Source organism: Chiroxiphia lanceolata, chromosome 16 (assembly GCF_009829145.1).
Source record: "Chiroxiphia lanceolata isolate bChiLan1 chromosome 16, bChiLan1.pri, whole genome shotgun sequence".
Lineage (NCBI taxonomy): Eukaryota > Metazoa > Chordata > Aves > Passeriformes > Pipridae > Chiroxiphia > Chiroxiphia lanceolata.
This window is the reverse complement of record NC_045652.1, coordinates 16553021-16580067: the sequence shown is the minus strand read 5'-3', so window position 1 is coordinate 16580067 and position 27047 is coordinate 16553021. Positions and strand designations below refer to the sequence as shown.

General features: G+C 52.0%; 1 protein-coding gene and 1 long non-coding RNA gene across 3 annotated transcripts in view; one reads left to right on the top strand and one right to left on the bottom strand.

Annotated features, from left to right (window-relative positions):
* Positions 1 to 6318: 6318 nt before the first annotated feature.
* The window catches only part of HS3ST4 (heparan sulfate-glucosamine 3-sulfotransferase 4), a 55533-nt gene continuing 34804 nt past the window's right edge, over positions 6319 to 27047 (bottom strand). The window contains 2 exon segments of the mRNA XM_032704364.1: positions 6319 to 9395; positions 9398 to 9816. Coding sequence (XP_032560255.1) covers positions 9181 to 9395; positions 9398 to 9816 — 634 coding nt within the window. The 3' untranslated portion in view covers positions 6319 to 9180.
* On the top strand, positions 15331 to 18311 carry LOC116794758. 2 transcript variants are annotated; one of them, XR_004359877.1, is made up of 4 exons: positions 15331 to 15387; positions 16677 to 16766; positions 17207 to 17313; positions 17415 to 18311. It is a non-coding gene; the product is annotated as an uncharacterized LOC116794758 (long non-coding RNA). The 2 variants fall into 2 exon arrangements; XR_004359876.1 differs by lacking the exon at positions 15331 to 15387 and adding an exon at positions 15409 to 15552.

Sequence of the window (27047 nt, the reverse complement as noted above, 5' to 3'; positions counted from 1 at the left end):
GCAGCACCTGCCCTGGGCACAGGTCAGGGAAGGGGTGAATGCCAGTTCTGGCAAGAGGTAGCACTGTCTTGTGCAGGTCCCACTGTGGTTTGGCTGGAGAACAGGTCAGGCAGGGACCCCTTGGCCAGCAGCAGATCCATGCTATGAGGCAGCCACAGAACTCTGCCCACACCTGTCTGTGCCTGCCTGCCTCGGGGCTGAAGCCACGGCTACCTGAGCTTTCGAGCACCTGAAGGCTTCCTGTACTCAGAGCAAAATATGCAGATTAGGTAAGTAAGTGAAGTGCTGTATGCTAATGCATTCAACAGAGCCACTGTTCCATAACATCCAACCTACATATGAAGGATGTGCTGGAATTGGCTTCCCTGGAAAACATTTACTCACTGCTTACAAAAAGTTACATGAACTCATTAACACGTAACAAGATGGTGAATAGCAGAGAACTGTAGGTGCTGTGTGGGCTGAGTCCCAGCAGCTGTGCCCACGGAGAGAGAGGATTCCTTGGTGGCTACGAGAAGGCTCTGGCAGCAGATGTGTGCCTGGTAATGGTGAAATGTGGCAACAGCATTTTATTTGTAGCCCATGGTGTAAATGGCCCCTAGCCAGGCTGCCAGGCTGTGAGCACCATGTCTGACCAGGCTGCACCACACTGGACTGGCAGCCATGTGGCCGGTGCCATCAGCAGTCTGTGGCTCAATGTGTAACCTCCCCCCGAAGGAGCAGGTCAGCTCCATGCAGGTGCTCCAGGTGCAGGTTCACTCCATGGCGCAGGAGGAAGAGTCTCCTGTGTTGCAGAATTTGGGGCACCACAGTTCCCTCTCCCTTGTGGTGTTGCTGGTGCCGAGGGTGCCCAAGCAAGGTGTGCACGGTCAGGGCTCCAGCTCACATTGCTGAGCTCCTGTTTTCTGTGTTTAAAATAATATAGTGAATGCTGCAGTTTTGACAGGACCAAGGGCTGACTGGCTGCTCTGAGAGCTCTGCTGCTGCGAACAGAGCAAGACAGATGGACATGCTGGTAGCATATGCCATTCCCTTTGAGTTACATGGAAAGACATTTTCCCCCAACAGAACGGGGTTGAAACTCATAGTTCTCAGGACATTAGAGGATTTCTAGCATATGTCTCTGGGAGCACTGGCTTGGGTTTGTTTTGGTTTTTCACTTTCTGAAAGTAATTCTCATACTGTAAATCTTACAAATCAACTTTGCCATATAAGTAGTCATATCTGGAAGGAAACATCAGGCTTACAATTTTATTATTAACTCCTGCTAAAAGAAAATGTTAGTTAAACCATTTTTTTGTCTTACAGAGACACAGAGATGGCCCCAGACCACAGGGATAAGCCTGAGTTCTTGCTGCTGTGCCTGCTCTCCAGCTTGGGAGCTGCAGCTCTCCAGAGCCTGTGAAGCCCCTCTCAGCAGGACCCTCCTCTGTTGTGAACTCTGGCAGATTGTGAGAACTGGAAAGTGGTCAAATCACAGCCTCTTAGCACAGTCACTAATGAAGTGTCTGCGCAGCCTGGTCTCATGCCGCAGGGCCGTGCTGGTGCCAGTGCTTGGGACTAAGAAGTGGCACAGTTGCCTGAAGGGTTGCAGTGGGCTTTTAAGAAAAAAAATTCTGAGCAGTAAACCCTGCTAGGCAGTAAATGTCTGCCGGACAAACAGGTCAGCCCACAGGCAGCCACAACTATCAGTGCTTGGGCAAAGCACAGTAAATCATTCGTCCTACTCCAAGGAGAGCATCTGCTGTGAGCAGCTCCTGTCACTGGCCAGGTCTGGAGTCTTGTTGCTCCAGTCCCTCCAGCCTCTGAAACCATGGGACAGGGAGGAGCAGCCAGCCACAGTGTTGAGAAATTAGATTAAATTAACAGGAATTAACTGTGATGAGACACTTCTCCCAGGTAAATTGGGAGCACTGAGGAAATGGAGCACTTTTCCATCCTCCACCACAGCACTGGACAGGGAGAGGTTTCCAATGCAGGCCAGCATCCAGTCCTCTGGCTTCACATGTCATGTGAATGTTATGATTCCCTGGAAAAAGCTGAATTTGTCAGAAGATCTGCTCTCAGCTTATTCTTCTCAGACAAAATCCTTCAAGAGGTGAGGCCACCCCGTGACTTGCTTATTCTTCACTCCTTTCATTAACTCCAACTTATCCTGCAGTAGCTTTCTTAGATCCAGGCAAAACCCAGCCATTTCTTCCCCTCATTGAACTAGGGCTGAATCCCGCTGAGAACAGCTAGGTGCTGCCAGGGTCCCTGGGGGGGGGACAGATGTCGGTCCCTGGGGTGGGAACACTGGATCTCTGGAGCACCTGCTGACCAAGCTGGCACTGTGGCTGGGGAGTGCGGCTCAGCCACACCTGACAGGGCGATGCCGCTGCCCTGGCAGTGCTGCCAGCTGCACTTACAGCTTCCCAAACCCTTCTCTCTCCCCAGGAAGTGTCTCCCTCTGCCACTGCCACATTTGATTTTGCTAGCAAGGGCTGCAGGCCTGGTGGCTCTGCTTTACCTGTGGCTTGCCTGACCTGCCACTCAGGTGCCTGGCTGCAGCACCAGCCCTTGCTGCACACTGGCCCCGCAGCCTCTCCAAACAAGCTTTGAAGGATGCTTACACTATTAACAGGGTATATTTATAACTGTTTATCTCTGTCAGTTGGGTGGAAAATTGCCAGATGTGCTGTTTGCCTTCATTACACAGACATCTCCTGCATCATCTGGATCAGTTCACTAAGCAGCGTCACTGCCAGGGAAACCTCATTGCTCGTGCACGGTGTGGATATTTGTGGGATCTGCCTTGGTGAGTACAGGCAGCAACACCCTGGAGGCAAGTTTCCCCACTGTACAGCTCTCTGGATTTAGCCCCGTGGGAGGTAAAGGGTGCAGCAGAGCCGGGAGCTCCTCACTAGGGTCAGAGCAGCCAGGGCTGCCAGGGCCGGGCAGTGCAGTCATGGAGAACAGTTCGCTGCTCCTGGGCTGGCTCACACTGCTGGAGCTGACACACCCCCCCACCGCTTTGGAGGCAGTAGGAAACCCCCTGGAGAGGGCTGTTCCCCTGCTGTGAGGGTGCTCAGGAGCTGTCAGAGGGTCCCTGGGCAGGGGGTCCTGGGTAGCACAGATGCCCCACAAACAGAGAGGTGACTCAGAGACAGCAAATATCCCTTCTTCTGACAGAGAAGGAGGCAAGAAGATAAGAATGGCTTAAACAGAAAGAAATTGCCTCCAAATAAATGTTTTTCCTCGTTTCCCATGATATAGTGAAATTTCTTCATGGGCAGATAGAGTCCATTACACTCCATGCTTTTTGCCTTGAAATATAAATAGCTGCATCTCATAAGTTTGTTATGAGGAAATGCGTGTGCCAGGAAAAGTTAGACATTAAACCATTATTTCATGCAGAAAGATATGCTAAAGGGAGAGGATTACTTACTATTAATTCTGTCCTTCAGCTACCAGTATGTCTCTCTGCACATAATGACTTTAGTCACAAATGTGGTGGTGTAATAATCCCAGTTCCTCAATTCCATTCTTAGAGACTGCGCAACAGGACCTCCTCTGGGCCCTGTGGGGACAAGGGCAGCAGGAGCGAGAGCAGAAATTCCTGTTAACACGTAATAATCTGGCGCCTCTCTTCTTCCACAGGGTCATATGGGCAAGTGCTGATATTTGGTATCAGACCTTGCGTTACAACTAAAAATTTCAAAACATCCCGTTGGTGGTGTATAAAGTAACAGTGATGTGACCCTCAAACTACTTCTTCTGATTTCCAGTCTTGTACCTGGAGTCAGAAGAGCATCTTAAAACACACCAAGAATGTTCTAATCAGATTTATTTCCCAGCAAATGACTCGTAGAGGGAAAGTTTCTGAGGTCAGCAAAACCAAAAAACCCCAAGCACAGTGTCCCAGGAAAGCTGGGAGGTGACAGCATCAGTTTGTTTATTTGTTTCTGCCTGGAACGAGTAGGATGTCACAGGCACTGCAGGGCACTGCAGGGCCCAAGGTCATGGGCACCAGTGCACAGGGAGGCAGCGGCCGAGGGCAGGGTTATTCCTGCTGACAAAGCTGGAACGGGTCACTGTGGTGTTGCAACCTGCCCAGCTGACTAATCCCCACACTGCTGCCCTCCTGGTCCCAGGGTATGAGAGGTGATGGCAGAGCTCTTGGCTGACACCCTGGGTCCTGTGTTTGCTGACGCAGGTGCAGAATGCACAGAGCTGCTGCACAGAGGAATGGGAACAGCAGTGAGCAGCAGGGTCTGATACTGCCACGTGATCAGAGCCCATCTGGGGCACAGCAAACCCAAAATGATAGCATTTGGGTTCTCGGAGGAGTATGAGTGGTCAGTAGAACTGCCTCCTTGGACAGCCAGAGGGCAGACTGACCTGCTGAGGAGCCTGGTTGACAGAGTTCCTTAGGAGGCAGTCCTGAAGAGCTCAGGATGCCTCCAGGGATCTACAGGTCTGTCAGTCCGACCTTGGTGTCAGGGAAGCTTATGGAGCAGATCATCTTGAGCATCAACACACAGCACGTACAAGACAACCAGGGAATCAGGCCCAGTTTAGACTGGATATTAGGAAATAATTTCTCCATGGAAAGGGTTGTCCAGCCTGGTACAGGCTGCTCAGTGCAGTGATGAAGTCACCATCCCCGGAGGGACTCAGAAGCCATGTAGATGTGGCAGCTGGGGACACGTGGCGGCCTTGGCAGTGCTGGGGGAGTAGCTGGACTCAATGGTCTTAGAGGACTATTCCAACCTAAACAATTCAAAGATTGTATGATGCCACATAGTAAGTCATCCTTATTCAAAGGGCTCTGTTTGAAACCTGGCATTGGCATATACAGAACATGTTGCATCTTTGCTGGTTCCTCTTCAATCTGGCTTGCAAGACATCCTGGAGGACGTGACCTTGGAGGCAAGCAGAATATTGAACCTGCATAATCTGAGCATCTCCACATTGGTGGCAGCCTGTTGGGTACAGGGCAGTTAATAATAATGAGGATGTCAAAGCTGACAGCAGGAAATGGGAGCAGGTAGCAGCTTTGCAGCCAGCTCTGACAGCCGCTTGGCAACCTCCAATTAGGAGGTGTGTGCTGGTGTTCATCGCAGTGCAGAGCACCCGGTGCCTGCTCCCGGGAGCCAAGATGCAGCACTGGGGCAGCCTGCGGCACTGCACTGGCTGGACACGCTCCCGAGGGCATGGGGAACTGGTGAACACTTTGAAGAGCAAATCCCAGGAGGCAGCGGAGGCTCCCAGCTACAGCGCTGCAGAGATACAGGGCAGCGGCTGCCACGAGAGCTGCGCTCGCTGCCCTCTGACAGGGGGGACCAAGGGGGGCAGAATCCTGCTTGGAGCAGAGACTGAGGCGTTGCAAGAGACAGCTGGATCAGCTGAATATGGGACTCATTTCTCGGGGCTTGGGGGAGAGGAGTACACTGGCCTCAGTGCCATGTTGAGGCGCGGGTGCTGCCGGGGCACCTCCTCAGGACACTAGTCCCTGCTCACAGGTGTATCCTTCAAGGGCCGAATTATACCACACCACAACTCAAAGATTAGGACCCTGAGGTGTAACTGATCTTCTGATGGCTTTTTAAACATCTGGTGAGAAGGGGCTGCTTTCCAAACAGCAAAGTCTACACCAAAATGATCTTGATTTGAATAAGTATTCCATCCCTGTTTGGTAAATATACCCAGTGTTAATGGTGCTTAATGGTGCCTATAATTGGTGTCTAAAGTTATTTAAAAGTAAATTTACCAGAAAATAATTAGCAATTTTATAGTTCACTACTTCCTAATCTTGTTGATAAAAGTTTTTCTGTGGTTTTTATCAGATGACACAATAGGGCTCTGCTGCGAAATAACCTTTTTCAAATGAGCAGGAAATTGTGCACACAAAATAAGATTAAAAAAATTTCCTCCTAATTTCTTTGCCTGGCAGCCAGCCCTCTCTCTCCTTTTATTATCCACTGACTTATCCTTAATCAGCAACTGAAACTTCCCAGGCATTGCTTGGGGATTTGTTCTTTGTGACCTTGGGAGGTGCACCCCAAGCTGCGAGGTCAGTGAAGAGAGCTGTCCCCCACTGCAGGGACAAACCTCACTGCAGGACATACAGGCTGGCCAAGGTGGTCCTGGTCCTCCTGGTCCTGGCTGCAGTATGGCCCTTCTGGCAGTGGTGGGGCTGTGGCCCATGGGGCAGGAAGGGGCAGCCAGCTGGGCTGGCAGGTGGCAGATCATGGCCAGCGCTGTCCTGTCGTGGCTCCCACTCATGGGTGTTGGTGCTGCTGGCTGGGGGGGTCCAAGAGAAACGGAATCGAGAAATGCAGCTGCTACAACAATTTATTGTTTAGTGCTGTGGGTTCCAGGGTTCAGTTCCAGACGGTCATGTCGTTCAGGTACAGAGACACCGACCGACAGAGACGCATTTGGGAGGAGGCGACAGCACAGCAGGTTGGGTTCAGAACAGACCAACTCTCCATTTTCAGTCTCTGAACCAGAAAGTACCAGCTTTTCCAGAACAATGAATCACCCAGTCTGTATATAAAATTAAATATAATTTATGCTTTGCTAATTGAAACCAAATACAAAATTCAATTTCCTGTGTATTCTAATGCTGACATTGAATAGTTTAAAAAAAAAGGTGTTACTAACCTGACTCTCATTTGGCACACCACTCTCCAGCCATATAGAAAATAATTCTCCCTCCAGCCCTGGTGACAGCGCAGCAGCCATGGGGTGCATTTCAGAAGAACAAAACAGAATAACCTCCCCCAGTCTCTGTGCCCCCAGCCCACCCCAGAGTGCCTGGTGTGTACTTCGGGAAAGGGTTGGGGCGGGGGGTCCTATCCCACCATGCTGAAGTGGTTGGTGTCCATGGGGCAGCCGCTCAGGGCAGGGGAACGGGGTCTCCTCTCCCACTGGGCACACATCAGCTCCTGCCGAGCTGGAGATGACATCTGGTATAAAAAATAAACCTCTGAATATATGGCAGAAATAATGGGAGTGGATGTGGGGTGGCAGGTGGGAGAGGCGCAGTGGGCACAGCATCTCCCCGGCCCACCCAGGAACCATCGTCCCCCAGAGCTGAGCCCCTCTGATGGGCAGCCAGGGCCACCAGTCCACCACCTCCACTGTCCGCCAGGGCCAGCCCGACCCTGTGCCAGGGCTGCAGCATGCTGGACACAGGCAGAGATTCCTGGATATCCCTCTGGTGACAGGAACACTGGGCCTGGAGCTCCTCATCTTCCAATAAGTATCTTGCACCAAATCCAAATTATGCAACAACAGGTTTAGTTCAGGACCTGTTCTGACATTTTAATAATATGTGAAGCACTGTAAAATTATTCCTATTACATACTTCCAATTTTCCTGTAATAATTTGGAAGTTTGTGGGTTTCTGAAAACTGTGCTATGTCAGGAGCTGATTTTAAATCTGACCAGGCTGATGGGAACTGACGTGATGTCAGCAGGGACCTTGCGGTGCCCCTCCAGCATGGCCCATGCAGTAAATTGTCCGAATGGCTTCAGTTTTTATCATCCAATACAAGGCACCAGCACCACTTCATGGTGTAATGAACCACACGACAGGCCCTGGAACCCCAAGTAGGTTCAGCTTGTCACCCAGTGCAACGCTGATTTCATCTGGTTAGCTGGAGCCGTAGGGAGTTCTACATTAATCAGAGCTGAGTCCTGGTTCTCCCGCAGCAATCCCGCTCTCCATGCTGCCAGGGACCTGCTCCAACAGCACGGGGCTTGCATGTCATTACATCCCACTCTGGAGGCCCTCATCAGAGCAAAGGGAGCAGCCAGCAGTATCCGAGCGTGCGAGGGACCGTTTCAGCAGCTCTGTGTTTCTTCCCCATTGTTCTCTCTCTGCCTGTTCTCTCTCTCATTTTCCTCAGCGATGGAGGTGGAACCGTGCAGCTGTGTCGAAGCACTGCTCCTGCTCTCTGCTGGGCCCAGCAAGCAGCTCCCATGGCGTTGGAGGATCCAGTTGGGATATAGGTTTAGTCTACAATTTCTACCAGGATTTGCAAATTTAGTTGACTTGGCCGTTTCCACTAGAAAGCCCAGGTTTTGTGTGCTGAGCAGTGCTTGCTCTGGGAATTAATTGCTGTTTTGTAATTCTGAAGTATGATGAAGGCTGCTTCCCTGTTCTGCCACCCCTGTCCACAGCAAGCAGCAGGGATTGCATTTTCAAGGTGCAAATGAACAGCAGTGCCAGGGGTCCCAATGGTCAGACCCTGTGCTGGGGCTGTCCTCAGACCTCTGCCCTGCAGCCACCCCCTCAGTCCCCCCGGGAACGCCCGGCTCCGAGCAGGGCACGGCACGGCCTCACCAGGAGGTGCTGCACAGACAAGGTGTGGCTTCATGCTGTGCCTTGGCCGGGCAGTGGGAGCCTGGCTTGCTCCTGGAAAACCGGGGAATGTTTTTTCAGCTTCCAGGAGGGTGAGAGTCTGGGGGGATCCCAGTTCTGACCTCACTGAGCATCCCAGCAAAGCAGGAACAACTCTCTTCCAACAGTGGAGATGTACCAGTCGGAGGAGAATTGGGCCCAGGTGTTTGTGGCACTTGGTAAATTCTAGTTTTAGTGCAACAAGTAATTGAAACATCTGGTGCAAATGAAGTTCCTGTACATAGTTCCACTGCAGCATAACTGGCTTAATTCCTTCCACACACTAAGAGCAGTGTGCATATGAGTGCACACGGCCTGAATTTACCAGACCTGATGCTGCTGTTTGGGAAAAACTAAAATCCAGGGCAGGAGAAATCAAATATATGGGTTTGTCCCAGTGCTGGGTTTTGGGAGCTGCCCTCCCGCCCAGCTCGCTGTGGCAGGAAGCCTGGTCCTGCCTGCCTGGCGGCAAGGGGGACACCAGCAGTGAAATGTCAACACAAAGTACCCCATCACCCCAAGGAGCCCTGCTCCCTCTGCCTCCTCCTCCTCCTCCCACCCACCCTTGACCCCCGCTGTCGTGGTGGGGAGAGCCCGAGAGCAGCCCAAGGTGACAAGCCACTACAGTTTCAGAAGTGGACACACGGAGCAACTTTGGTTGCAGCCCGGACAGCACAAGAGCCTGGAACACACAGGGCTGAGCCTCTGGCCCCGAGTGAGTTTTGAGTCTCACATGATGACTCCCATCTCAAAAAAAAAAAAAAAGGTTTTTTCCTGATCTTGTATTTCTACTTATCACTTTCTTCCTGCTCCCACTGGAAATCTTGGCCTGTCATTTGGTAAAACATGACATTGAAGGGTTTGTAAAATTTCCGCAGTCTATGAATGACATCTGGGTCTATTTTGGGGTGAGTTCGACCCTTGGACTTGCCCAAGCATCGGGGAGCACTGCTGTCCTCTGGCTTCTTTAGACAGGGAAACCCCTTGGTTTTATTAAAATAAAATGCTTCTCTGTCACAATCCTTTTGAGGCCTAGGAAGTCCTGGACCTTGGCCATTTCCCCTGCTGGGTCAGTGATGAGCCTCTCACCACTGACAAACAGGATCTGGGAGAGGGGGAAGTACTGGAGCCAGTTCTCCAAGTGCAGGGCATAAATCCCGATGCGGATTGCACTCCAAGAGGCATCAATCAGCCCCAGAGTCCGGTTCTTGAAGGCCAGCACCTCGAAGGTGGGGATCTCCGGCTTCTTGGAGAGGGTCTGCGTGTAGTCCGAGATGGCCCTGGTGACCGGGTTCCGCACCACCACGATCAGCTTCGTGTCCTTGGCCATGGAGTGAATGCGCCTGGGGGCCTCATTGGTCACGAAGTAGCTGGGGGTCTTCTCCATGGTGATCTGTCCATCCAGCGTCTTGGGCATCACATTCCTGTGCAGAAGCAGAGGAGGGGGTTAGTGAGGGGCCAGGCAGGGGTGGGCATCCCAGCGTCCCTCCTGCCCTATGCAAGTGTTGGCAGGATGTTCAGGAGGAGGGACGCTGTCACTCCCATAGGTCCCACAGACCCAAACACTTCTGGCTTCGTTTCTTCTCAGCCCCTGGCCATGGTGGGCACCTGAAATGTTAAGTCAGCCTTGGTGACACATTATACAGGCAATTTGCCATAGGCATATGTAGACCAAAGCTAATTGACACTAAACCTGCACAATACCTGCCTGTTCAGAAGCCATCTGCTCCCATTTGCTCAATTAAGCCTATTCATTCCAGAGCTGCTGTACAGAGCAGCGCAGTTCGGATTACACAGGACCTTTTTGTTATGATGACATGCTTTTAAATGTCTCAGCTAATAAAACTTAATACAGAATAAGATCCCTTGCTTCTAGTACAATAATTAAATTTATTTACTATCTTGTGTGTGAGAAAGAATGACTTTTCTTTTATCTCTAATTCACATGCTCTGTCAATAATTAATTGCTGCTGGGTTTTGAGCTTCCCATGCAAGCACTTTTATTAGCCAAAAGGAATTTGCCTACTGGATAAATTAGCATGTAGCAAGATTTTCCTGGATAGCATATTACCATATCGTGAAATGAAACTGCAGTGAAATAGCAGTTATGGCTAAGAAAATGAAGAGGTAAATGCTTGTCCCAGTGCCCCCAGTTAAGGATTATCATAGTGAGCCAGAGGGTACTTAGTGATGTCCCTTGCAAGAGCGCCACTGCCTTGTTCACACCTCCTGTGCTGCCCGGGGCTGGAGGGGATGGTGGCTGTGTCACCAGCCGGGCCCCTGCTCACTGCCCATGGCCAACTGTGCCGTGGCCCCAGCTGTGGGCAGCCCCAGCCCTGCCACGGGGCCGAGGAGTCACTGCTCCCGGGAAGTGCTCGCAGCACCAGGCAAGTCTCCTGTGGCACATGCAGGCTGGCCATGCCCAGATCTTGCAGGATTACTCCTTCATATTGCAACTATTTTTTAGTACAAACATATGGTGAGGAAACAATGTGAATAGGCTGGAAATGGCTCTGTGAGAGCACCTGGGGCAGCAGCAACCACAGCGATGCTGACGTCAAACTGCTGGGCGTCAGGAAGACCCGTTTCAGGAATCACATGGCTGAAGCCTGGAGCAGAAGCAGCTGACAGGCACAGCCCAGCTAGATGTGCCTGTCAGTGTAACCACGTATTTGTGGCCGCTAAAGGCATCGAATGGCTTTAACCTCCCCCATAATTTGTGTATTCACTGCTGGTCGTGCCAGGCTTGTTCTGCTGAGGTGCTGCTGGGGGAGGTGAAGGGCTGCCACAGGGCTTCCAGAGCCCTCAGCATTTTGGGTGAAGAGGCCAGTAGTTCCTGTGGCTGCCCCTCTCCTGCTGCAGAACCTTTCCAACTGAACAGTCTCTATCTGAGTCCCAGCAATGGGGCCTGTGGGCGCGGGCTGCAGGGCTCCAGCTCCCTGTCTCAGAGCCAGCATGCTGGTGGCCAGGCTCTCCAGGAAGCCCATCCCTCTGGCATCAGGCCCCACTGGAGCTGCCTTCCTGATGGCAAGGTGCCTGCAGTCCTCTCCTCTGCCCAGAGCACTCTTGTGCTTCATCCCTGCCTTGCATCAGCCATTGAGTAGCAGTGACATGCAGGGAACAAGGATTAGTCAGAACGATACATCTTGAGGTATTTTTTCCTTTAAGAAAAGCCTGAACAAATTAAGAGGGATGTGAGCATTTGCAGAATTACACACCAGCTTCTGTGGGGGGATCCACCACCTGGATTTAACAGCCCTGTGGGAAGGAAGCAGTTTTTATGGCTACGCACATCAAAGCAAGCCCCACAGTACAATCAGAGATGAGCCCTTGGGTGCCCACAGGGTGCCCATGGCCGAGCACGAGGTGGTGTGAGGGACTGGTGTGAGGAAAGTGAACAGAAAATGAGGCCAGGAGGCTGAGCACGTGGGCAGCAGCGCTTGCCCGGAGGACAACAGGAGCAGAGGTGCTCCCTGCTGCTCACCACAAGCCTCTGACAGATGGGGTAGAAATTATGTCTCATTCTTGGGACAGAGCAGTGACAGGAGGGAGGAGAGATGGGGGCTGAGCAGGAGGAAGGCTGTTGGCTGCCAGGGGCTGCCACTGGCAGCATCACTCTGTGCCCATTCTCGTAGCCCGGGCTATTGGCTGGCAGGGGAGGGGGGAGTGACTCACCTCCAGAAAGGACCAGGGCCATGATCACAGGGTGTGTTCATGAGCACGGGGTGTCTGTTCCCCACAGCAGCACCAGCCACCCCAGGGTGTTCAGTTTGGTTCGTATAAACAACACATTGGGGGTTTATAAAAGAGGCACGAACAAACTATTAATTACAATGGCCCCTTCAGATGATGTCATCACAATAAACATGAGCCAAGAAATTGCAGAGCTAATAATCTGGAAGTGTTGCCACATTTAAAGACCGTGTTTAACTCTGTGCACAATAAAGACAAATGGATGGATGGGTTGGTGCTGAGGAGAGACAGCGGGGAAGCAGAGATCAAGGAAAAGAGGAGGGGAAGCAGATTCAGCTTTTGCTGTACAGTTTTAAGGATAAAGCTGGGAGCTGCAGTGAGTCCTCGAGACACCTCAGCCCTGCAGAGCCTGGAACAACTCTGGCTCTGGGATGTACACGCAGAAAGGCTTTTCCCCAAACTCTGCCATGTTTCAGGGCCCCTTCCCAGCTGCTGCCCTGTTGGGGCAGGTGCCTAGCTACACCGTGCTGGTGAGGGGGGCTTGAGCCCGCAGCCTCGGAGCCAGGGGCCCTGCACACAGCCTGTAGCACTCAAAAGCTGCTGCCAAACAGAGAGCGGCACACGGCACCGCCGGCTCCTGCTGCTGGGAATAACAAGGGTGTTAAAGCTGGAGCAGCCCAGCCGCTGGCACGGCGGGAATGCTCCTCAGAGCAGTTAACCTTCAGAGAGCTGCTGCCATGTGCTCTGCCCTAATTGCATGTGCGCCGATGGAATGCTAACCAGATCCAGATCCGTGTGCTCGGGCAGAGCGATGCTGCATCGCTCTCCTGCGGCGGCTGCTGCAGAGTAGTTTGCAGCACGGGGCTGTGCCTTTGCTCCTGGAGGGGACACATAGCCTTTGGCACACACTTTGGCTTTCCCTGCAGCGTTTCTGTCCCTTCTGAGGCCAGGCTGGTTGGTGAAGAGGCACAGCCATGCTGTGACCACACCCGACGTGCCTCCGCAGAGCAGCCCAGGAAGTGAAGGGCTGGAATGGGACTTGTCTACTCATGGTCCTGTCACTGGTGTCTCCCCACCTGCCGCTCCTCCGTCTCTATTGCTGCCCACCTGAAAAAGGGGAGCAATTACAACAAGCCCCTGGCAGGAGCTCCACTGCCACTGGCATGGACAAGCCATGGTTTTTAAGATGAGAATGGATGTGGCACTTAGTGCCCCGGTCTAGTAACCGCAGTGGTAGTGGATCAAGGGTTGGACCTGATGATCTCAGAGGTCTTTTCCAACCCGGCTGATCCTATGATTCTATGAAGCCCTCTGCTCCCTCATGGGACACGTGTCATCCCCTTGTGCTTGTTGGTGCAGCACTGCTGAGCTGTGCAATGCCAAAATGAAACTCTCATGTGGGACTTGGGTCCAGGAATTACCTGGTCCTCCAAGCAGATGATCCAATATGTATTACTGGGTGCTTGCTTGGGCTTTTGATGTTTCTCTCCTTTCCTGTTCATTCCCCAGTGCTGAGCCCAGAGGCTGAGGAGGGCCAGGCTGCTCTGTGCACGCCCAGGCCCCTGGGCTGCACAGGGACTTGCTGCCACCACTCCATGTTTCTGCTCTGTGCATGGAAGGGCCCCAGCCACTGTGGGCAGCAGGCAGGACCCCTGGCTCCCACGTGCCTTAGCTTGAGGCAGAGGCCAGCTCTAAGCTCTCATTGGGAAAATGTGCTGTAGTAATTGTTCTTAACTCCTGGCTTCAGACGAGCTCTCTATTTTCAAAGGATACATTTTATAAATTTGTGAATTTGCATGTTGCCAAAATCCCCTTGTGGTTTATTTAAATCCAGATTATCTTGTTTATTCCTTCAGTCACAGCTGTCATTATCTCTGTGTAGGCAGCTTGTCACGACGTTGCAGGTTTCCTGCAATCCCACTCAAAAGGAGTCTTTGTTAACTGTATTTCCATGTTTCAACAAGAGAAAAAGTTCATAGCTAGGGGGCTTGGGGAACTGCAGAGGAGGACATGGATTTGCATGACTGCCATGGAAAGAGGTGATGGCCAGTACTGCAATGTCACCTGCCCACAGAGCTTCCTCATGGTGGAATAAACATCTGCTTTTGTCTTCCGAAAAGACAAACATGAGTCCTTTTCCTTTTTATTATTAACACATTCTGGTATAATTGCTTGAGCTGTCAGCTGTGACCTGCCAATAATTCAGCAGGCGTGGGACTTTCAAAGGGGAGAGCGGCATTGCAACTGAGCCCGCAGAATGCATTAAAAGCAGAAACCCGTTTGCTGTAAGCCCCGATTCAAATCTCTTGTTGAATTTGTTCAAACATAAATTTACAGCTGAATTTACATAGGTTTAATGTTTATAATCTTTCGGTCTGTGAATCTATATTCAAGAGTGAGTGCATTAGCTCAGAAATATTGTGCTTAACGCTGAAAATAATTTAATCTCTCCAAGTCCAATCCTTTGCACATCACTAAACCTCAGAAGCCAATCCCTTCTAATAAGAGACACAAAACTTGCATCTGTCGCTGCCTAATAGATTCACGCTGCTCTAATTCAAACGGCTCGCACATGTCTGTTAAAAACCATTAAACGCAAATTGTAAAGCACTTTCAGAAAAGCGGGTGCCAGTTCAGACTGGGGCCAAAGGAACACAAATTGTCCACAGGAGACTCACTGGAAGAGTTTAATGGTTAGGAATCTGGTGGCTGGGAGAAAGGGGTGAACCATCCTTCTCTGTGACTTGAGCTCTGCTTTTTCAGGACTTAGAATCCTCAAGCGGTGGCTGCCTATACCGTTGGTTTCCCCTTGTCTCCAAGACAAGGAGCTTTCCCCCTTCCCAGAGTTCCCCAGGCCGTTTGGTGTCCATGCAGAACATGCTCACGAGGGGCAGTTTGAGACTGCAAGGACACTTCCTTGCCCCATGCCAAGCCACATCCCTGCTGAGCTTCTCCCCAGTGTCTCCCAGGCCGTGCAGGATGTGGGAACCCAGGACGCTACAGCCAGAGTGGGGGCAGCCACAGATCCCCACTGCAGCCAGGCAGTAAGAAGCAGTCAGGGCTTGGGAGTGTCTCAGTGCCCCTCAGCAGGACCAGGCATGCCCCCCTTAGCTGCCGGGGGCCGCCTGAGCCATCTCTCCATCCACAACATCGGCCGGGATGGAGCACGGCCCTGGGTTGCCATACCAACGCAGGTGCTAACGGGTGTTGACTAACTGTGAGTTGATCGGATCAGAGAATGGTAGCGCTGAGTTGCCATGGCAACCGAGATGCCAAATTGGAAAATGGTGTCGATAGCAAAGGTACTCAAGAGGTGGCAAGTGTGCGCAGGGGGCAGTGCCCGGCCGGAGGCTGCAAGCACCCCCGTGGGCATCTACCTGCCCAGGCCACCCACGCTCCTCCTCCGGGGGTGGTGGGATGGTTCAGGGCACTGCAGCAGCTCGGCGTGTCCCACGTGCCAGCCCAAGGTCCTCCATTTCATGGGCACAGCTCCCCTGCTTCCTTCTTCCCTCTCCGCCTCCTGGCTCCTCCTCCTCCTCTGCTGTCCTGGCAGACACAGCCAGGCAGGTCAGTGCTGCTCATTGTGGCAAATCTCCAAAGGATTTGGTGTCCCCACCCAGGGGGCGCAGGGCACATGCCTGGAGGGATGATTCCACCCACGAGCATACATTCAAGCCACTCTCCAGACACTGAGGAAAATGCCTTTGGAGCACAGCCTATTTCTAATGTGATTTTTCATCATCTCACCTAGTCTACAGTCCAAAAATCACAATGAAAGGGCTTCTGTGTCTCCACAAAATGCAAAATCTTTAACGGCTCATTGGCATGTGCTTAAGTTGGCCCAGATAAGAAGTTACTCTTGAGAACCTGCTATTGATTCTGTCAGGGATTCAAAGGTTTTATAGGCATCGCTCAGGATCTCTTTAGTACTTGTACCTTCTTAATGGCTCTCATCACCGATAGAACTGGAAACATCCCCCAGTGCCCTGGGAAGCAGCTGACTCCATGCCAGGAGTTGATGCCGTGCTGCTGCCCAGGAGGGTGTCTGCCCTCCCAGCCAGCTGGGTGAGCCTCCTGGGCACCCTGGGGGGATGGTCCTTCCATGGCTCCTCCAGGGTCTTTTAGGAGGTGGGGCAGACACTGGGGCTAGGGAAAGGGGTGGGCAAACTGCACCCGGGAAGGCTCCTCTCCTCCTACCACTATGCAACAAAATCAGTGGGCAGGTGGCTGAGTAGCAGACAGAAATATAAACATGCTCTGATTTCACTGGGACCATCTGGCTCAGGCATGATAGGCGGGTAGGGATGCTATAATCATGGACAGAGAACTAAGCTGATCCATTAAAGTCTTTTAGCAGAAGCAACTATGGAACCTGTATTAATCCAGCAATGCTTTGTGAACAGACATCACAAGGTTAGATCCATTCAGCTGCAATTAAAACCAACCCTCACTGATCAGGCTGGCTGGGAGAGCTGTTGCAGCATTGTGTTCCCCAAGGCTCTCATGAGTATAGACTGTTGATGCTCAAACAATGCAATCTGAAATTATGATCTAAATGCTAAATCTTGCTTTCTTCTGTTCTTTCCCCAAGTGGATCTCCTCTGGGACATGGCTGGTGCCTTGTGCCAAAATCCTTTGCCTATCTGACTGCATGGCTCTCATACAAATTGGACAGGCTCAGGTTAGTGCTGTAGGGTTCCACTGCCCTCCTCGTCAGCAGCTGTGGGATGCACAGGGGTGTGTTGGCTCCTGCACTTGAGGAGCTCCTGGCATGGCTGAGAGCACTCAGCATATCTGTGCCAGCACACACGGCCCTGGGTGTCACAGACAGCCCTCAGCTTTGCTTGGCTCTGTGGATGGAGATGCATGTTCAGTGTGACACTGTTTGACCAGGGATCAATTTGGCCCAACCTCTCCAATTTTAGTGCAAGATTTATTGGCGGTCAGTATGCAGCCATGAAACAGGTTGTGAAAAGGCAGAAAACGCCTATTTCTAACCCTTGTGCTGTCAAAATTGTTTTGACTAAGCCTCACTACTGTTCTCTACAGAAGCACTGCAATTCTATTCACAGGGAATCTCTTAGTGTCATCTACCAGATTTAATTACTATATTTGTCACAGTTATAGCAAAGCAGCCCTAATCTGAGCTTCTTGCACAGCGCTGGAACAAGGACTCACGGGCGGGCAGTGGTGTCCTGCCTCCTCTCACTGAGGATGTTCAAGTCAAGGTAGTCTGCTCCCAGTCCAGCTTTCCCTTCAACACAGGGGTTCAAGTCCCTTCACTGACAGTTCACTCACTTTCCACTATTTTTTGCCTTCCCTGTGCCAGTCCCCAGGCCCCTGCAGCTACAATGGGCCTGTGTTACATGAAATGCTCATGCATGTGCCATCTCTGCTCGCAGGACAGAAATCCTCTCTGAAACATGCAGTCCAGTGCACCTTGTTGGCAGCAGTCATTGCAGACCTTCACCTCCCACTCCCTTGGGATTTCTGATCTGGAAACTCTGCCAACACACAGCACGATGAGCCCCTCATTGCCAGCAGTGTCCTCCTACCCCAAGCACAGTGGCAGGAACCCGCATGGACACCTGTGCAGGAGTGCTCCCGTCCAGCTTGGCCTTGCCGGTTGCTCACTGATGCCCGTGGAAGTTTCAAAGACTGTCAACAACAGATGCTGTTGGTATTGCAGGCTGTGCTTCCTGGAACAGTCAGCTGGATTTGGGAAAGCTACAGGTGAGCAGGAGAGCTGTGTGCACGCTGTGCATCTGACGTTAAACACGGATCAGGCTCATCTGGGCATTTCAAACCTACTCCAAAGATGCGCCTTTCCTGAGAGGGAAGACCATGAAAATAGAATATTAAAATGTAGTGGTTTGGAGCTACACATCATGAGGAGTCCTTTTTCATCTTCTGGAAAATTTACTTATACCAGGAAAAACACTCTCACAATAACGGCTGCCTAAGTGAAAGCACCGTGGCTGTATCATGCTAAAAGCTTTTCAGGGAAAACAGTAAATAAATTCCACTCTTCAGATGTATCTGGATGTTATTCTAACACAGTGCCAGAGTAATAGGTGAGCCATCAACAGCTAAAAGGCTGACAATTGTTATAGAGGAGCGATACTGCCAAACAGGCTGAAAACACATCCCGTGCACAGCTCCAGCACTTCTGGCAGACAGGGATGGGAGAGGGGCTCCCACCCCACTGGCATGGAAAGGCTGGACACAAAACCACCATCAAGGCTGTCACAGGAGCCCCTGGCTGGTCAGAGCTAGTGTCCAGAAGCATGACCCTCTGCACCTTCCCACCTGTATGTTCCCTTTCTAGTTGTAAACAAGACTGGTCCATGCAGGCCACCAGTGCTGCAGGCTGAGCAGGCGAAGGGGGCAGGTAGGGAGGTGACAGGCTCTCAGGGGACAGCAGATGCTGGAGCAAGGCCAGTCCCAAATCCCTCCACATAGACATTGGGTGGCAAGATCTTCCCAACTGCATTAAACCTCTCAGCTGTCCAAAGCACAATACCCCACTGTTTTACCTACAGCGGGCCAGAGTTTGCATCAAGCCCCTGGAGCCCAGCAGACACCCTGAGCAGAGCCTGGCCCTCCACTTGCCATTCCAGGCAGCAATGCACACCACCATGCCGTGCCAGCCTCAGTTCCAGCATCAGACAAGTTCTGTGGTAACCAAGGCACATCCCACAGCGACCACAAGGACCACGCAGATCCGAGACTCCTCCATTCCCTTCCTGGAGCTGCTCCTCTGCCCCTGGAGGGAGCAATGCCAGCCAGGCAGCTGCTGAGGGTACAGCTATTAATTATTTGCTTCTGTCAATTATTTTGGGGTTTAAGTTCATTTATTATGTATGCAAAAATGGTAATACATTGGCATCTGAATGTCTTTTAGGCATACAATATCCTTATTATTCAAAGTGGTTTTTCCTCCATAATTGAACGGTTTACCTTATTATCACACTATGTTAATGACCCAGCATTTCCATTTTTCTATAGGATGCTTAATTGTAAGCAAAGTGCAATCAGAATCAGAGATGCCATCTGTAATTGACGGCATCATAATAACAGCTAGCATGGCAGGAACAAGTACCAAAATAAATGGCAGCAGGGAGAAAGCTGCTCTGAAAGCCCCAGGAAGCTGCTCTGGGCTGGGACAGAGCCCGTCCACATGGGATCCTCTCCTCAAGTGCTGACAGTTTGGGCATTAACACAGATAGAGTGCTATTGATATCAGTTTGTACATTTAATCAGGTTTTTTGCAGTTTTCAGCGAGATGTGAACTATATCCCCATCCAAGGCATTTGGTTCAAATCAGCTGAGACAGAGAATAATCAAGATTTATGATTCTCATTCTGACTCAGATCACACAGTCAGTGCAAACGGTACAAGAGAGTTTCCTCCCCGAGCCCCAGTGACATCCCTCTGCTCACCCTCACACAGTGATTTAGTGTCCACCCCAGGAACTGTCACGACACTGCTGCGGCTCCACACAACGGTGACCCCAGTTTCCCCCAGTACCCCCGGGCACTGTAGGGGCACCGCAACCCAGCTGGGGGTTGGTTGGCAGAAATCAATAAAACAGCACTTTGCAAAATAAAAGGGAATTCATCTTGCTGTGCCTCACAGCACAGCTTAGAGCAGCCAGAAGCAGGAGCAGCCTGTGGTGTGTCTGACCTCCCTTACCCAGAACATTCTTGCTGGGGAACCACAGCACTGGTTCTCACAGGTGATTCACACCTGTCCCCGCAAGAGCCAGGGGCTCAGGAGCAGAGCGAGCACTGGGATTGCAGAGGGGAGGGCCAGGGATGGCTCAGGAGGCAGCTCCCAGCAGCAGTAAGGGCCGTCAGCACATCCTGGAGGCAGTTCTATTTCCAGGGGCTCATCACCAGTCCAGGGAGCTAGAGCTCTCCAAGACCTCAGCTGGGAAGTGAATGTTTGAATAGAAACTAAATGATCCAAACCCAACTCTAATAAAACCAGCCAGGTGATGGGAACAGAGCAGTGGCAAGGCTGTTTCCAAGCCATTTTGAAGGCAGCCGTGCCATGGGCTGCCGGTTGGCCGGGGTGTGCTGTCCCTGGCACCCGGGATGCTCCGATGGGCTCCTGCCCAGACATCTGCTCCACCAGTATGAGACAGATGCGAGCCCAGGCCAGGCAACCCAGCCACAACTGCGGAGGAGTGTTCTTGCACATCCACAGGCTACATCCACACTGCCCAGCAGACCTGGGAGGATCCTTCCCTGGGCAGCACAGCCACAGCATCTCAGCCCATAAACCCCATCTCATGTGTGTGGTTCACTGCACCCTGGCACCAGCAGTGGATCCATTCAGGAATGGGGTGATGGGAGCTCCATCTTGATTGTCAAAGGCAGAGGGTTGGGACAGGGAGCGTGGGCTCCTCTTCGCTCCTGCACTGCTTGGAATGAAGGTGGAGACGCACGTCAGCCATGGAGGGAGAATAAACTCTGTTATTTATAATGCTGGAACGACACTGCCTGTGCAGGGACCTGGTCATGTTCTGTTCCGTCAGGGTTTGCTGAGCCACCTTTTCCCACACACACCGTGTGTGGCACCACTCAGGGTCAGCCAGGGCTCTCCATTAATTCACATATGCAGTGTAACATCCAAGTGAGCGAAAAAACAGCCCAATGCCACTCCAGTCAATAGAGTAAACAATTCATGGTTTGGATAAACAGAATTGCTAGTGCTGAAGAGCCCTGGGCAGCACTGCACACTCTGATTAGTGTAAATGCTAAACACAAACCAATTAACACCCTCTAAGTCTGCTTATCTCATGTCACTTAGTGCTAAAATAAAGCCTAACACTAAATACACACATTGATTTAGCCATTAAATCTAACATCACTCAAAACAGTTCATTATATCACCAAAAAACAAATAAAGTTACCTGATTTTTCAGAACCTGCTGTATTATGAGTAATGACTCAATTGCTCCACCCAGCACCAAGGAGTTACTATTGACACTGAGAACAGATTGGTACAGCTTTGCCCCAAAATCAAACCTGGGGTCACAGGCAGAGGTCACAGGTGATATCCCCACATGACCTCAGGCAGCGCTCCTGTGGAAACACTTGGGGCCCACCTGATGCTGTGCCACCAGCTACAGCACCCAGGTACAAACATCACCATCACTAAGAACACAATTGCTCAGCTGGTGCCAGCCTGAGTCCCGGGCATCCATCAGCCCTGCTAAGGGAGAGGACAGACTCACCACACAGTCCCAGCAAACCCTACTGGCCAATGCCCCTTTCCAAGTGCACAACCAGCAGCAACAAAACACACTCCCCTTAATCCCTGAAGAACCAATGCTACTTTGGGTTTGATTTGGGCTTTATATGACTCTCATCTAGAAACGACTGGAAGCTGGTGTGTAAGAAGCGGATGATGGGAAAAGCCCATCGGGGGTATCCTGCCCAAACAAGAACCGGGAGCAGGTGGGGAATGATGGGTGGATGTTAGTAGGCAGTGTGGGATGTTTACATTCCTAATTACAAGGGCTAATTCTTCGCCTTGGCCAGGTGTCCCTTCTGCAGACAAGGTTAATGGGATGTGAGAGGCCACAGCTGCCACAGCACCAAGTGAGGAGGACAGGCAAGAGACAGCAGCATTAATCAGCCAGGAGCCATGCAGAAATGGTTATCTCAAGCTGTTTGGAGGCATGGAGTAAAAATAAATCTCCCTGAGTTTAATATTCTGCCAGTCAGCTCCTTTTTGTAGGTGGAATCTATTAAAAAATTATCTTTCTGCTAAAATGCTAAAGTATTTCTGACATTTAACAGCTTGCTTCGAGCAAAAAGGTGCAATAAATACATGGGAGAGCTAATTGGCACCAGAACACCCAACATCCAGCCCAGCACTAGCAAGCATTGCTGTGCCAGCTCCTGACAGGTCTGGCAGGCCTTCCACTGAGCACAGTGCCCTGGCTCCCACTGTCCTGCTCAACTGAGGGAACTGGAAGGTTCCCACTGTCATCCAGCAGTTGCCAACAGAGCGGTTGGAGCCGAGGGTCCAGGGGACACGTGTTGCAATCTGGTCCTACTCAAGTCTCCACTTCGAGGTACTTGGTTGCTGCAAGATGCAGAAGGAACTGCTTGGCAATGTAGTCTCAATAAAAATTAAAGCTTTAACAAGAAGCCAAATAGCTACAGCTAATGCTCTTCTGAATGAGATCTAAATTTTATTCATAAGCATCAGTGTCAGGACTAAAACAACAGTTTTATAGACCCTATGAGCATAAACAGCTCCACTGATTCAAAAACAGAAACTGCACTTCTGAATGAATCAACTCATTCATTTGGAACAGAAGCACCATTCTAAGTACATGCCTCAAATAAAAGAGAGAGCCAGAGACGGTGTTCTGGTGAGCCTGCTTCCAAGGAATGCACTGTGGAGAGGATGGGAGATGAGGGGGCGAAGACTGGGAATATGCTAGGGAGAAGGAGCAAAGATCACTCAGGGACTGCCTGGGATGTGGCTGGAGGTGGGGTGGGATGGTGTTCCCATCTCATCTGCACGTGGAAAACAATCCCAGATGGAAAGAAGAGTGCTATGCTGCTACGGAAATCCCTGCTGAGCTCCAGCATTCAGAAGGGGCTGGGCTCTGGCACCTGTTGAAATGGTCTTCATTCATTTGGGGTCAATGCCTTGGAAAAGAGGGCGAGCTGTATGGCTAACAACTAACTGCTAAGAGATTTTTAGAAAAATAGCTCTTGGAGAGTGCTCTCAGACAGACAGGTAGAAGTCAGGTAGCCCAAGGTGTGGTATGTGTGTGTGGGTCATGGTGAGACCACACCGGCCAGAGAGACTCCAGAGCACGGCTGAAACGGGGTTGGAAAGCACACTGTGTATTCTGTGAGGAGTTTGTTATGCTGCTAATGGAGCCGAAATGGGCTCTGGACCGTTTGTTCACTTTACAAGGCCAATTAAGGACTGTTCAAGAGGGAAGTGTAAGCTCCAGCACCTCCACTCTCACACCCCTTTTGCAAGCGGGAATGGGACCGAGCAGTTCCAGTTGACAAGGAAACAACCTAGATACCATGATGTCCATCCAACCCTGACAGCCCAGAATCCTGGTCAGGACAAGCCAAGCAAGCCTCCTGCCCCAGGCAGCCCCCAGCCTCCCAACAGCCCTGTGAGCTCAGGTGATGCAGAGCCGCTCTCCCTGGGAGAGCCCGACTTTGCCGCTGCTGCGCTTCCCGTAACTGGGGCAATATATCTGTGGCCACAAATGAAAGATCAATATTTATTTAACAGACACACTACCCTTTAGAGCCCCTTAATTGTCAATTAATCATCATTAACTGACAGTAATTGAACACGCTGAAAGCTGCGATCGCAGCTTTCCCCCACAGCAGGGCCCTGGCGCAGGCACCGGCAGAGGTGAACAGGATGGAGGTGGCAAGTGGAAGAAGGACCACAGTGGCACTGCCAGCCCTGCAGGGATGATCAGGGACTGCCGCACCCCAAGCTGTGCTCAGCCCATAGCAACCTGGCACTGGCAGGACAGAGCTCCGTGGGCTGGGGATCCTCACAAAACAAAGGGTCAGCCCTGGAACAGGCAGGTGCCTCTCTCCCTGCAGCAGCCCCACAGCCCTGACATGCTGGTGCTTTGGCCTGTCTCAGCTCCCACGGGAAAGGCTGAGAGTGGAAATGAGAGGAGTGAAGAGCCCGTCAAGAAGGAGGACATGGCTCTGCTCTGCCTGCCCAGGGGCTGCAGTGGGTCCTGGTTAGGGGGAGCACCCATCCAGCACCCGTCCAGAATCCTGACGCCACTCACCTGCTCGCCATGTGCTGCCTGCTGGAGGCACAGCTGGTGGCAGACTCTAAGCCCAGGGGATGCCTTTCCCTTGGGAGAGAAAAGCTGCAGTTTGTCTCTTTCCAGATTTTACAGGAATACATACCAGCAGTGCAAGCACCAGCTCTTCCTCCCCTGGCTGCCGGGGCTGTGTGGTGTGAGCCTGCCCACAGGGTGCTGCCGGAGGGACCCGAGGGGGACCCGGGGAGATGCACAGCCACTGACACAAGTGTTTTGAAGAGTGCTGTTTTTCAGACACCCTTGCACATTGGATGGCTTTAGAGATATTGGTGTGCTCTCTAGTCTGGGGCTTTGGACAGCTGTACCCTATGTTTCTGGTGTCACAGTGATTAAGCAACAAAATCTAATGTCGCCCCTGGTGGGAATGCAGGAGAGCGCGTGGGTCTCAGTGCCAGCGGCTGTGCGGGGTGAGCTGGAAGAAGGAAATGCAAATTCCCTTCCTGTAAGGACGACAGTGGCACGAACACTGACTTTATTAAAATGCAGAATTATTTCAGGGCCCTTTGTTTAGCTCAGAGCCTGGAGGTAATTTATGCACAAGGATGGAGCAGCGAGGGTTGTGTTCAGCTGCCTGGCACTGCCAGCAGTTCTTGGCTTGTGCTCCTGGTGTGAAAGCTTTCCAGCTCTGGAGGGAAGGTCTGGAAACCCACAGTCTCACTGCTTGTTCTTGCTGAAGAAGTTTTCCTGTCCCCACAGCTCCTGTGTACAGTTGCTGGGGTAGGGGCCTTTAACATAGAGGCTAATTAAGTGTTCACTGATCAAGTCAGCTGGTCTTCTGCTCCTCGATGGCAGAGCTATTCCCTCTCTGCCCACCCTTCTCCTGCTGCCTGGGAATAGCCTCGCTGTGCTGGGGCCTGGAGTCTGCTGCACTGAGATGCCATCCCTGAGTCCTGCTGATGGTGTCCCCTTGTGCTTCCCCACAGCTTCCTTGGGAACAAAGCAGGAGCACTGACACCCTGCAGCCTGGCCAAGGAGCCTTTTGAGCCGCAGGCAGTGAGGAGGGGACCCGCTCCCTGCCCCACCATGGCTGGGAACTGCTTATGGGAACTGCAGCCACCAGACATGCCCTTGCCGCTGTTCCACCCCAGGTACCCTCAGGCCAGGCAGTTCATGGACTTTGCAGCTCATGAATTCTCTTAGGATTTGGAGACTCATAGCTGGCAATCCAAGCCTCTGCATGTTCTGATCAAAACTCGGGCTTTGGTTGGCACTTCTGCAGCTTTGGCCTCTGTATTGAAGGGAAGTAGGCAGGATTTGGCAGAAGAAAACTCAGAACCTGGTCCAGAGATGACAGTTTCTTATGAAGAAACACCAGAACTCAGTGGGATGAGGTTCAGGAGTCCAGGACTCAGAGTACCTGTCCTGGTCTGCACATCCTGCAAAGGGATATGGAGACCATGAAATAGGGGTGTCCCACAAGCAACGGAAGGTAGACAGAAGAGAGGTCCCACTGAAGAGGATGAAGAGCACATTTGTCCATCACCACAGTCCTGGGAGAGGGTCCAGCCACTACTGGTGGCCTGGGGGAGCTGGCAGAAGGCTTGGACCATTATATTCTGGGGAAGGTTCAGCCAGGTGCTGGGGTGAAGCGGCACAGCCCACAGGCAAGGAAGGGTGCCAGCATCTGTCCTGGCAGTGGCTGGGGGCTGCTGCAGCAACACGGATGCTCTTGGGTGTGGGGAACGATGTCAGGCACTTCACCCGAGCATCACTGCGAAGGCAAACAGGCTCCTGGAGCTTGCTGACAGGGAGGTTTATTGAAATGAAACCTCTGCAGCAGGTTATGTGCTCCTGTTTTGAGGAGCTTAAACTATGTCCACGATCAGGTTAGACTAAATCCTTGACTTCCACTGCTGCCCAGGAAGCCCCATCTAGGCCGATTTGCATTTTCATCTGCATACTAATGCTGGGCTTTAATCAACAAGGAAACCTTCCAGCACATTGCTCCAAAGGCAAACGTCTGCAGTGGAAAGTAAACGGGGGGGGGGGGGGAGGGAGGAGCCCTTGTCACCTTGTCACCGCACTTCTCCCCAGCTACTGCACGTATTGGATTTGCCACACCCCAACTACAGGACACAGGGGCTATGCTGCCTAATCCCGGCAGCTGCACAGCTGGCATTAGGTTGTGCACTGCTGGGGCTGTGCTTGGGGAAGATTATAGTGTTTGACACAAAGTCTGGCTTCACTAGCCAGGTTTATCACCTGGTAAAGCTACTGTGCCCAGATATTAGAGGCAGAGCAGAGGGCCTATTATTAACAGAAGGAACAGGGGAATAAACCCAGGACTTCTGCTTTTGTGCAGGTGGGATGCAGATTTAGGTTGCAGAAGATCTGTGCTCTCTGTGTGACTCTGAAATCCCACCCCACCCCTGCACACATCGATCCTGGCAGCTGGTCGCAGGTTGGCAAGAGGAGGGATGGGGTGGAGAGCCTGGAGCCAGCCACCCCTCTGAAGGGAGTGCCTATTCTTAGGCGGGTATTTGGATGCAGTTCAGAGGAACCTGCCTTGTCACACATTTAAATTCCTCTCCCCACAGTGGCACAGTGACAGAAGCCTTCCCGTATGGCACCGTGGGAGGGAAAGCTTCCGCCCGCCATTGTCTGCACGGATACCAACCGGCGTGCTGGGCGCCTGCCATCGGCACGGGCTGGCACCCTCCAACTGCGCCGGCTGCTCGGGCAGCGAGAACCCACAGCCAGGGCAGCACTGGAAGCAGGTGCCCCACATCGTGCAGGGCCCTGGCCAGAAAGCATCGACTCATGGCATCCGAACACCCTGTCTCATCCACCAAGCACCCCACTTCCCTACACCTCTTCACCTCTCATTCCTCACAGGTGATCTCCTCACCACCAGGCTACCAATTACTATGAAAAATAATCATGTTCATCCAGCAGTGGGGCCCCGGCACTGAGACCATGAGTGCAGTGCTGCCTGTGGAAAGGCTGGGCCAGCAGCGCTGGGAGAGCATGGCTGGGAAGGAGCTGCAGAAGCCTCAGGTTACTTGGAAGGAAAATGGCCACGGCCTCAGCAGTAAACGGTTCTGTAGTGAGAACAGCTTTGCTCCAGTTGGCAGTGGCACGATGTGCCACCAGCCTGCTGGCCTGTGCCCTGTC